The sequence below is a fragment of the Mixophyes fleayi genome, chromosome 1 (genome assembly GCF_038048845.1).
Source record: "Mixophyes fleayi isolate aMixFle1 chromosome 1, aMixFle1.hap1, whole genome shotgun sequence".
NCBI classification, from domain to species: domain Eukaryota; kingdom Metazoa; phylum Chordata; class Amphibia; order Anura; family Limnodynastidae; genus Mixophyes; species Mixophyes fleayi.
The window spans coordinates 74887087-74900479 of NC_134402.1; the positions used below are offsets into that span (position 1 = coordinate 74887087).

Here is a 13393-nt window from a genome sequence, read left to right on the forward strand (position 1 = left end):
AATACTGATTATCTCTGCTCATGTGGGAACAATGTGTGCGCAGAAGTTCCAGCCTCCTTTAAACCTGGTGAAACTTTTTTCGGATCCAAACTACAGCGATCAATCTATCTTCAATAAAGATTTCTGACTTTCCATATGGCTTTTGCTTGTTGCCTAAAACGGATTGAACTGGTTACCATCTTATTGATTGTGTGGTTAGTACCTATCGCTGTGAATATACGATCGTTAATTACTTGTTGCATATGTAGGAATGTTCTTGAGAAAACGCACCAGTAATTTATCTTGGTTTCACTAAGGAGGCTTTTTTTTTGGGATCTTTAAATATAAAGCTTGGATTATTGGAGTGAATAAATCTCCTCACAAGGAACTGGTATATCCAAAGGATTGGAGAACTTAATAAGAGCAATTTATGATTGAGCTGGAGAAATTTGGACAGTATACATTGGAATGCGATTTTCACTTATGCGCTTGCCACATTTAGGGGTATATTTACTAAACTTCGGGTTTGGAAAAGTGGAGATGTCGCCTTGAGCAAACAAACAGAGTCTAGCTGCCATTTTGTAGAATGTATGTAATAAATGACAGCTAGATTCTGATTGGTTGCTATAGGCAACATCTCCACTTTATCAAACCCACTGTTTAGTAAATATACACTGAAGTTTGTTTATTATGTGAATTTTATTGTTTTAATTCAAGGAGTATAATAAATATTAAATGTAAATGTCACTATAAACAGCACTCTCTTGCTTATTAACTTGTTGTGTAGACAATACTTATGTGCTTTTAGGGATAGTTATTATTTTCTACAATATATTAATGTAGCATATTTTTACATAAATAAACAAACGGAAAGATATAAATGCATGTGGTGTAATTGCGATGTGGATCTTTCTCCTCACAGGCTTTGTTTTCACTGATATATTTAACTATATGTTTTAGGGAAAATCAACTAATTGCTCATACACAAATGGTCTGACTTAGAGTTACATATAAGTGCATTTGCGGGACATTCGGATGTATTTTGGTGCAAAATGGAAGCATTGTGCAAGTTTCAGAGTTGATGATGATGATGCATCTTTGCTCTGTACACATCTATTCATTAGATATAGGTTTGCACGTGTCATAGCTGCTGATTTTTCAGAGCTCCCCTCCCGGGGATGCGTCATGCTGTGGTGAGTGGACCGTGATGATGCAAATTGTGTATAATGCTGGGTTCCGCTCACCGCTTCTCTGTCTGGCCTGGCTTTAAGTAGTTTGCCAGACTTTCTCAGGAGTACAGGAGATCACCTGCTAGCTTGTGAGTATCCTGGAGATCCTGATACAGTCAGCAAGTGTGATGTATATTGAAAGTGCAGACATATCTTGCCCATACACATACAGGACGTCTTTACATTCAACTCTAAATCAGGCTCAATATGTTAATGTGCAATTAGCAAATGTTAAATACACCAGACACAAGTACTACATCTGTTGTAGGACAGTTTTGGGATGTCCTTTCTATTCTTATGATCACTTATACATGACCGCACTCAGATAATGGCAATCTAGCCTGATTATTGTCACATGTTTGGCCTACAACAAGTGTGACATCTGGGAATAGGCATGCCTGTAACTGCAGATGATCTATGTCTGGTGATCTGCCGGTTGTGCTAATAGGCCCCCATGTGATCCAGCAATCAGCCTAAACACTGGATGGCTGGATCTGTGCAATGTGGCTTCACGTGTGTAATATGATTCAGTGCTTGGCCTAAACACCTGAAGACCACCGCGTCTGTGCAATGTGGCTTCACGTGTAGATGGGAAACAGATCTTGTCATTTGGAGCTCAGGCAGCAGGATTGGTCAGTATGTTTCTAGCGTTGGTGTATCAGGAGATCTGAGAAGAAAAGAAACATGGAAAATACACATTTTGTGATCTGTATCCCTTTATCAACCAAACCTGTGTGTTATGCCTGTTTGCTGTTGTGATTCTAGCACTTGTACTTTTTTGAGAACCTTTTCCTTCCCCCCTCCTTCTCCAGAACGGTCGTATAAATCCAGATGAGATAGATTTAGAAAATGAACCATGGTATAAATTCTTTTCAGAGCTGGAGTTTGGACATCCGGTAAGTGAGGTTAGCTACTAATGCTTATAATAGCTGGTAGGAAAATCTAATCCTGTGAAGTTTATGGTTCATTAACTCCCACTTATGCACCATCATGGATTAACATATGCTGTGCACCTACTTGTAGACAGAAGTAAGCATCAGCCCTAACAAATTATTGTATGAGGATAACAAACGCTCGCAGCATGATAAATGTAGAAAAAAAAATAGGAAAAAAGTTAAATATATCATAAGGCTTCCTGTAAGTCATAGACCGACACACTTGAACCTGTCATATGTCTGCATGCTGCATCCTGTGTAGCCATTTCCCCACATTGACAAGGAGATGAAAAACGCTTATTACAAATCACTGCAAGAACTCTAGCCCTGTAGGGATTAGTACGAAGTGTACTGTGTTAGCCACTTTTAAATTGAATACAAACTCCAACTGTGATAAAAGCTTAACTTTACAAAGCTGAATACAATTTATTATAACAATCAATCCAGTTAATGCATATGCTATTTACAATATGGCACAAAATGAGAAGGATAATTTTCATTGAATGATTCTACTCCTAAGTATATATAGTTCCTGTGTGTCCTATGTTAGGTTTTATGTAGGATTCAAAATATTACTCATTAATTATTTATAGCATTTTCATTAGTGAATGTGTTTTCAGTTGGCTATGATATAAGTGTTTGTTGCTAGTTCCCACTACTGTGTGCACTACAGCATTTATGTGGTTGTTTAAGGGAGTCACTGTGGTGGGGAGTGTGTCAGGTGACCTGATACAAAAATATTTTTACTATGGACATTGCAAAATGGATATCATTGCTTTTGAATGCGGTTAGTATTGTGGTCTATTGCATTTCTATCAAATCCTCGTACACTTAGCTAAATAATGTAGACTATCTTAAACCAGGAAAGGTATTACATAGCAATTCTTGTTTTTTTCCAGTTTTGTTCAAAGTATAGTTTCTGTATAGTGATTTTTGAATTCTGTACAAAAAAATCTCAGTTCCCGCTACAAAAACATCAGTCACAAAGTATATATCAAAAAGTGAATTAATCACTCGATGAACAGATGCTAAACACAACTTCTCAGCATTATAAAAATATAAATGCTAAATAATTTGTGTCTATACTGCACAGTGATCATAGTAAATGGACAAAACTTAATTGAAAACAAAATATATTCCAAAATGTACAATGACCTCCGAGATCTGAAAGATCAGGTCTCTATAGTTGCACCGTTGGCGTGTATATAGGCACTGTAGGTAATTATACAGTTGTGATAGGTGGATAATTAAGTGGACAAGAAGTTATACATAATTGTGATAGGTAGATAAGTAGGCACAATAGATAAATAAGTAAGCTCAGTAAGTATATAGTTGTGAAAGGTCGATAAGTAGGAGCAGTAGGTAAATATATAGTTGATAGGTGGATGAGTGGGCACAGTAGGTAAATAAGTAGACTCAGTAAGTAAATATTTAGTTGTGATAGGTGGATAAGTAGGTGCAGTAAGTAAATCAGCAGGGTCAGTAAGTAAATATATTGTTGTGATAGGTGGATAAGTAGGTGCAGTAAGTAAATCAGCAGGGTCAGTAAGTACATATATAGTTGTGATAGGTGGATAAGTAGGTGCAGTAAGTAAATCAGCAGGGTCAGTAAGTACATATATAGTTGTGATAGGTGGATAAGTAGGTGCAGTAAGTAAATCAGCAGGATCAGTAAGTAAATATATAGTTTTGACAGTGGATAAGTAGGTGCAGTAAGTAAATCAGCAGGATCAGTAAGTAAATATATAGTCGTGATAGGTCGATAAACAGATACAGTAGGTAAATATTAGGCTCTGTAACTAAATATATAGTTGTGATAGGCGAATAAGTAGGTGCAGTAGATAAATAAGTAGGCACATCTTTTGTATGTAAAGAATAATTGTAGGTTTGCAGATTTTGTGATTCATAAATGACCCATAATGAAAGCAAATGTCTAATTGATGTGGGTTTAGTGCAGACTATACCTTTTAAAAAATATTTGTAAAAGACAAATCAAAACTCCCCGAAAGAGGGAATTAATAGGGCACTGGCCAATTAATTGATATCTCAGCCAATGTAGTAATTAAAAAGTATAAAAATTGTTAACATACAAGTCCGTATTCAATAATACAAATTGATTGCTGCTCCTTAAAAGGTTGTTGTGTAACAACCAAAAATACATAAAAAATTAGAAGCGCATCCAATCCATTTGGATTCTAGGGTGACACCATATAATAATACTCCATTGATGATTTTGAATTAAAAACATTTTATGAAACAGTAAAAACATGTATAACATACACCTAAAAGAAAACACTATTACCAACAATAGAAAAAATGAGAACCAGGACACTTGTTTGTATTGCTCAAAATCTCCACCCCTTTCAGTGCACATAGGGGGAAGTCTTAACGTTCAATATCAAAACCAAAGTTGTTATCGATGGCGATTATCGGCAAAAAAAAGTATAGATCCTTAATCTTCAGCCGTCAATTTCAAAGGTGTCACTAGTACATTGGATTATAAAATTTTAATTACCATCATCCAGTTTGCTTCATACGGCCAACACACGTTACATATACCTCGATTTGAACTGACTGACTATGAAGCGAACTGGATGATTAAGGATCTATACTTGTTCTTGCCGATAATAGCCATTGACAACAACTTTGGTTTTGATATTGAACGTTAAGACTACCCCCTATGTGCACTGAAAGGTGAGGAGTTTTGGAGCAATACAAACAAGTGTTCTGATTCTCATTTTTTCTATTGTTGGTAATAGTGTTTCTTTTAGGTATATGTTATACATGTTTTTAAAATCATTGATTAGTATTATTATATGGTGGCACCCTAGAGTCCAAATGGACTAGATGCTCTTCTTATTTTTTATGTAGTTTGTAAAAGAAAACCCTTCAGAATGTCTCATGATAATAATTAAGACCACTATAACGATGCTACATAAATATATAAAGTATGCATCTAATGACAGACATGGACGCTATTTGTAATGAGTTGTATTTTATTTAAGCACTTAAGTGACGCACTTTGTGCTATAAACTATAGTGTGGGGAAGAGGTGCACAGGACCAAGGAGAAATGGTGCAAAATAGGGTGTTTTGAGAGTGCTGAACCTGCATGCCTTTCTCATGTACATGTGTGAGCTATTCCTGTGTTTCCTTTGCCGAGAGCCCGCAGACTGATTACCTGTGTAAGACACTAATGTGTTCCCAGCACTCAGTATGTGTGTGCTTATTGCCTTGTGTGGTTTGCATGGAGACCTTTCACAACCACTTACTAACTTCTCTAACTATTTTTCCTCATGCCGCTAGTTTGCTTTCTTCAACTTTTGAAGTTCATTTTCTGGGAAAAAAATAACCGCATCACATGTACCATTCTCCATCACTTTGGTAACGGTCTACTATCATGATTATCCATTTCACCTCTGCATTTTTGTTCTGTGTCTGCTGCCAGCCTCCTAAAAAACTGTTGGATTATGTGCAAGAGAGCCCCCCTCGTGTGTCTACTGAGGTAAATGAAATTTTATTCCTTGTTTGCATGGTCCTATCGTATTGGGTATTATTCGACTTGTGTCTATGGGAGATATTTTCTAGGGGTAAATAGATTTATAGCAATGCATTTGTACGAGCAATGAAATATGCAGTACAGCCAAAGCATTCCTCAGGTTGTTTCCACTTCCAAGTATCATCTTGTAGATAATTCAAAATGTGGCCAACATATATGGAAGATAGCCTCTCATCATAACAGGTTTACATAGAATTATATTTATTCAACCAAAAGGCAGGCAAAAAAAATATTTGAAGCCATCAGCTTCTATACAATAAGAAGGGTTTATATACAGCGGCTACGGAAGACAGGTGAACACATATACAAGTTGTACCTTGTCCTCGCTGTTATAGGGTTAGACATTCGTTGTCAGCCCCCCTGTTGTATAGTGTACTATGTACCTACTGCCATAGAACGCCAAGCGATTTTAACATTTGTCATAAATTTGTTTGTACAAGTTCAGTTGTTTACAGTATTTTTTGGACTTTTGTTGTTGGGCAGCATTTATTGGGTTTCTTGTATCTGAGGCCTACCTGACAAGGTATTCAGGACGTTAGGGGGATGTGAGAGCCCATACTACTATAGTTTCTCGTGGATTTGATGCACGCTATCTGTAATTTCCACCTCACAAGTAGAAAGTCAGCTTAAAGATGTACTTGTGTTTACACCAGATTTCAGCAGGAAAGTTAGTGACCATAATTTGCACGTCTATTTATAAGTCAGAGATGGAAATAAGATACTGAGGTGCTCCCTTTTTAATGGCAATTTATTTGTGTGGAATTTTTAACTCCACTTCAGCTGCAATGTAATTTATGAAGGTGGTTCAATTACTTTCTTCTTCTTTACACTTGAAGTATATGTATTATATAAATGTTACTATTTGTATTCTGATGCAATTCACATCACTGCACAATATCAATGTTAAGAAAAATCTTGTATACAAATTACTGGTTAAATGTATCCCTTAATAGACTAATGACTACATTAGGTAAATCTCATCTAAACATACTGGGCCTGATTCAAGTCTTAACACAACTTGTACTTTAAAAAGAGCATGGGAATTTAGCGTAGTTCCGTCCGTAGTTAAATCCAACTGGATCTCAAGATGGGTTTTGATTTAAATCTGGGTGTAATTGCGCTCTGCTAAACGTTACTTGCCATATGTTGAAAGACCAAAGAGATTAAAAAAAAATAATTATATTATAAAATTAACTCCTCACTGTAAGTCAGAATTTACATCTACCCTGTATCTGGTACAAATGATATGGCTGAAACTCCGGACATGAATCTGTCGCATCGGCACCAGAACTACCGCGACATTCCATCACTGTACATTACTCTCCTTCCCCTGTCTAGCCCTTTAAAGTTGTGGGCAGTAGTAAGTGGCATTTGTGTTTTATTATGAATTACATGGAATTGCGCACATTGGAGTAAGGTTCGTTTCTGAGCATGCGCAGAGCTATTTCACGCAAGATACGCTACACAAACGGACGTAGATATGAACATTAATCAGGCTCACTGACTTAATTACTACTGCATGAGACCCCATAGCACTAGAATGATATCATGGTCGCCATACCTGTGCAGACCAGCGTAAAACTTGCTGAATTGCATGGTTATTTTATTGTATAAAATATAGCAGTGGCCCTGTCACATGCAGAACACATTGTATATTTCATACACATAAATATTAGGGGCCTATTTATTAATGACCAGCGTCAAGCTCTGAAATGCTTTTCTCTTTAAAACGTGTTAAATTGGCCCAGTCCGCAGTTGAAAATTATGGGGACAGCGGTTTAATGTATAACTCAACCTAAAGCTAAGACTTTTGATAAATAAACATGTTACTTAATATTTCCTAAACCATTTGGAAAAAGCTCCTTCTGCATGGATTAAGGCTTAATAAATAGGCCCCTTAGTGTGGGATAGGGTATGTTATGATAAGAAGACACCTAATACTATATTTATCAGTGGGGTGGGCAGATGGGACATGAAGCACCAGCTCCATACTCATACTTTACTCTGCATATGTTGAGGTTTTGATGACGACATGTAACATGCTTTAGCATTTAACTCTGTTAAATAAAATTTAGATCATTACTTATTTTCAGAAATTTCAATACTCAAATTTCAAAACTTTGTTGAGCTAATATCCCTATTATGCTATATGGTAAAAAAAAGTTTTAAAAGTTTAGTTCCCTTACACAATATTTTGATTGTCCGCAAGGATTAATAACTGAACTTAGAATGCAGAGTGGTAGCGTATACTGTTGGAAATGAACAGATCTGCTAGTAGCGCAACACTTGGGGTAATTTACCACTGAATGGTGCAGTGCATTTTAAAAAAACAACACAGGAAATCGGCAGCTAAAAGGTTAGTGATTCTGTGCAGTAAATGTGTCTGAGAAGACAAAATTTATTGCAGTTTGTAAATTCAACATTATTTATTGGAAATTCAGATGCAGTGGCACAAAATGGTCCACTAGTTACCAATGTACTGTTTAGTTGTAAATGACCCCCAGTCTTTCTTTATTTTACAGTTGTGATAGCAAAGAAATACCTGTCAGTATTATATTTTATTTTTCAGGTACCCCTTATATAGATTGTAGCATCTACAATTGTAAAAATAATAGTTACATTGGTAGATGGTTAAACATTATTCAAAGTATTTGTTAGTCAGGGGTAGCCACATAATAGAGCAGTCATGTGAAATCTATGTTTTGGGCTCTGCACATTGCCATATATTACCATAATAACAACATTGTTATGATTGTAATGCATTTGGGAGAGTGTTTTCTAGTGGCAGAGTCTGAAACTGGAGTTTTATGTAATAGATATATAGAAAGTAATAGTTATCAAATAGTCTTATTAAACAAAAAAGACTTATGATTAATTTAGGAAATGGGAGAGAAGGGATGCAATAAACCGTAGCAATTTAATCATGTGAAGTGTGTGTGGCCCTCCTTGGAATTCATGTGACCTTAAGCAAATACAGTTAATGTATCATAGTGTCATGAGCTTAATATGCCTGTAGCACAGTAACTGTATATCAGTGTAGGACCAGATAGTTGTTTTCTCCTATCATTAATGTCCACTTTTCTGTATAGTCAATTTATGTAGATATTAATGTTATGTATCAGAAAGAGGCTATTGTTTTATTAGTAGACAGATTGAGGGGTGAGTGATCATGCTGAGGAATGCCAGGTTGTAACTTGCTGTGTGAGGGAACTACTTTCATTATCCAGATTGTAAAATACTGTGAGAGAACTGCTTTCATTATCCAGATTGTAAAATGCTGTGTGAGAGATCTGATTTCATTATCCAGGTTGTAATGTGTTGTGTAAGATTAATGCTTTCATTATCCAGGTAATTTTGTACAGCATGTATGTTTAGTTTCATGGCTAATTTGCATATGTTTTCCCATAAACACTGTACAGATTATAGTCTGCTCAGCAGATTTCTTTTATTATGAACAAATATAAACTGTCCATATACTGCCATCGACCATCAGTAGCCGAGGATTAACATGCACATGTCCCCTTGGCATATTCACATCTGGGGGGTGTTGAGTTATTTAGTACCTACCTGTGTTCTTAACTTGAAGGTAGGACTTTCAGACTAAATCTATTTTCAACCAACATGTAGTTAACATAAACAGTTCAAAGGATTAATAGCACCTGAGAAATTTCAGCTGAATCTGTGAAAATTCTTCAGACTTGGCTGGTGGTGTAGTTTAGGTCTTTGTGGGTCCTTCTGGAATTGGTGGAAATCATAGATGTAAAAAGCCACAGTGTTAGTAGCCATCACTATATTTAACTGCATGTTTGCGTTATTTTCCACGAGCAGCAAGTGTACAGCTGGTCCTTTCATCTTTGTGTCCTTTTCTAACCTTATATTTTTCAAACAGCCGAGATGTCAAAGAGCATCATTTAAAGTGTAACGCTTTATTAGTGTAGACAACCCATATGACTACTGTATATGAAAGGTCTGAGGCAACTTGACAGTAAACTTCTGTCTGAACTAGTCTCTGTTCAGCATATTAATAATGAAAATGTTTTCCTGTTATGGTAAACACACAGATGATTGCAAAATGGAGAATGCTTATGAAGGTTCTCTCCCACTCCACTGCCCCATACATCTCCAAACTCCTCTCCATTCACACCCCCTCCCGTTCCCTGTAATAGGCCAATGACCCTTGCCTCTCTTCCACTCTGATCACCACATCTTACTCCCAAATCCAAGATTTCTCCCAGGCTGCCCTCCTTCACTGGAACGACCTCCCTCTTTCTATCAGACTCTCCTCTAGTCTGTGCACCTTTAAACGGGCATTTTTAAAACTCACCTGTTACTCAAAGCCTACCATCCATCCACCTAACCATCTATCCATACTTGAGTTCCTCACCTGGGGGTAAATGTATGAAGCTCCGGGTTCTTCAACACCCGCTAGTTCAGCGTCTTCAGCGCTTAAATTTAAAGCAGCGCTGCCTTGTAAAGGGAAGTTTCCCTTTACAAGGCAGCGCTGCTTTAAATTTAAGCGCTGAAGACGCCGAACTCACGGGTGTTGAAGAACCCGGAGCTTCATACATTTACCCCCTGCTGTCTGTTTGCCCTCCCTTTTAGGATGTAAACTCTTATGAGCAGGGCCCTCTTCCCTGTTGTCTCTATGCATTTTCTTCTGCTCCAACGTCACTGTACTAGCTATGCTTGGAGCTTTTGGAGTCTTTATATTACTCGTTTATGTTCGGTGACGTTATACCCTGTTTGTCTACTGTTTGTATTTTGTACAGCTCTGCGGAAGCCTTCTGACGCCTTATAAACGATAATGATAATATGAACACTGCAACAAACTGCATATGACTCTTACAAGTAGATTTCTTTTCCTTCAGTTATATTTTTCTGTTTGTTTTGTTTTTTACAGACATCGTTATACCAATCATCAATAGAAAAAGGCATTGAGGGACCTTCCAGGTAATGTGAGAAATTACTCTTACATCTATTCTCAATACACCTTATATTAGATCGATTTATATTGGATCAATTTACTAACATGAAGCAAAATAGTACAAGTGCATCAGAACCAATCTGCTTTGATCAGTCAAGTGCTAGTTATACTTTTAAAGTTCATCTCTTACCCATATTGTGCCAGCGTACCCGAATAAATTTGCTGGTGAGTACCCAGGACAGTGATTTCCCACCAGGGCTACATGTTGTCACCTTTCTAAGCTGTCAGTGTCATAACAATTTAGTCATGTTATGTGAAGAAATCTTGCCATAAAATATGTTAATGAGATGTAACTGGGCTGTCATGTAGAGATGCCATGAGAGGCAATGGGGTGAATGTTACTGTAAGTCATATTTATTCAGAGTTCCAGTTTTATTTATCACATGTTACTATAAGTGTGTCTTCAAAGTCAAACTTAGAAGACGACCTGTGAAAAAGGTTGGGAATTATACACCTAGTGATATTATCTAAATGCACAAAATGTCCCCTGGTTAGCTGATTATGTCATTTTACTTTACACCGGCTACTTGTAAGGTTTTTATGGCTTCTTCCTATGTTTATATTTTAACAAGTAATTGGAATTCCGTGATTGCGCAAAAGTAGTTCTTTGCTTCGTAAGTTTGGCACACATTCAATAATCACATGTTAGTATAAAGTGATAGGTTTCTGTTTGCTTATCCATTCATAAGGTATACATACTGCTAAGGTGGAAATTATCTTGTAATTTAAATATGTTTTCATTATCTCTCCATATGAAGTTAAATATATAAAGTTATCATTGTCCAATCGCATATTAAACTTGTTTTACATACCGATATATAAGTTGTACATAAGTTGTGGTGGGGCTTATACAGTAAAAATTTACCATGTTAATTGGGTCACTGAAATGGCTTGGTAAGGATCACTTCTGAGTGGATGAACAAATAAATACATTATGAGAACCAATATAGAGACAGTCCTGTTAAAAATCTAATTTCTAAATATGTACAATTTTAAAAAAATGAAAAAATACTCGCTTTATCATAAAAAATTTATTCATATTTATCACATATAACCCTAAAAATATTAAACAAAATATATGCTCCCCCTGGTTCCACCTCCTGACTTAATAACTAAACTACCTATTTAAGCTTGTCTGGCCTGTCCCTCCTATGGGGCCTATCTACTAATCAGTGGCCCCTCACCTCCATGTCAAATTTTCTGATAAGCTCTGGGGCATATACTCCTTAAAACTGAAGCTCAGCATCCCGGTATCCCCCTTGACTCCTATTTGGCACAACCTTCATAGTTGGACCCAGGATGATTTCAAATTTCCTGTTGATTTCTCCAGATGGGGTTAATGGCTATCTTTGGCAGAGCTGCAACAGAAGTCTCCCTCCAAGATGCTTAATCGTTTTGAATTTTTCCAAATACACAACTTCTTGTCCCCAGCACATGTACTCCTGGATCTCACTACATTTGAAAATATCTGTGGACAGGGGCGGACTGGGACTAAAAATCAGCCCTGGCATTTAAATTACACAGGCCCACCTGAGGCCCAGTAGGAAAGAAATTGTGTGCCGCCGCTCAGCGACGGCGAAAGGGGCGTGACCACATTGTGTTGTGGGTGTGGCCAACATGGGGCATTGATACATACATTATAACAAAACATTACATTTATCACGCCCTCCCATCCACATCACGCCATCCCCCCAGCCACATTATGACACCCCCAGCCCACTGTACTTATCTATGCTTCTGGTGCTGCTGACATCCTTCAGGGTGGGAACTTCCTATAGAGTGAGCAGGGAAGCTCTTAGTCTCGCGAGATTACCAAATCTTGTGAGACTTAGAGCTCCTCGGCTTGCTCTGCAGGCTGTGTCCTATCCAGGGACTGGGAGCAGCTATCCGCTCCCTCCTGCTGACCAGAGCTGGATTAATGCCTGGGGGGCACGGGGTATTTAAGACAGGGGACCCCTATTATGTAACATAGTTATCATATTAGACAAAATGTTAGACAAATACACAGGCAATACTGAGTGAAATACTGTTAGTTGCACGCAGCTCTGCCTTCACAAGCAGTACAGTGTGAAGTGGGACTTACCTCCCAACTGTCCTTGTAGTCGGACCAAATCTCACTAAACGAGACAGTCACCAAAATTCGGGAATTCCCCACCAGTGTTCTTGTCACTTTCACCACCTGTGGCTGCTGGTGTCTTTAGTAGCTGCTTGTCTGGATCCTCGAATGCTGGAGGCCCTATTTTGAAAAAAAAAATGGGTACATGTAATTTAGAAACCTCCAACCAGCCCTGGGGGTAAATGTATCATACCCCGGTTTTCTAAACTCGCGGGAGATCGGCGTCTTCGCAGCTTAAATTTAAAGCGCCGCTGCCTTGTAAAGTGAGGTTTCCCTTTACAAGGCAGCGCCGCTTTAAATTTAAGCTGTGAAGACGCCTATTTGCCGTGACTTGAGAAAACCGGGGTATGATACATTTACCCCCCCGGTGTTTAATCAATTTAAATACTAGTATTCACGTTTAATAAACCTATATACCTCCCTCCAAACAACCCCCACAATAAATTAAATCGCATTTACATTTAAGAAATATACCTTTTTCCCACAACCATCACTGCCAATAAATAATTCCTATTCAAATTTAATAAATAGACGTTATTTTTTTCCCAAATAGCCCCACTTTCAATTAATAGCCCCCAAATCATATTATGCC

The 13393-nt window shown here is 37.5% G+C and overlaps 1 protein-coding gene across 10 annotated transcripts in view; it reads left to right on the forward strand.

Moving 5' to 3' along the window:
- The window catches only part of SORBS2 (sorbin and SH3 domain containing 2), a 242241-nt gene that overhangs the window by 192970 nt on the left and 35878 nt on the right, over positions 1-13393 (forward strand). For all 10 annotated transcript variants that reach the window (XM_075196778.1, XM_075196786.1, XM_075196802.1 and 7 more), the window contains one exon: positions 10602-10651. In XM_075196778.1, the coding sequence (XP_075052879.1) occupies positions 10602-10651 (50 nt within the window). The remainder of the gene's footprint in view (positions 1-10601; positions 10652-13393) is intronic.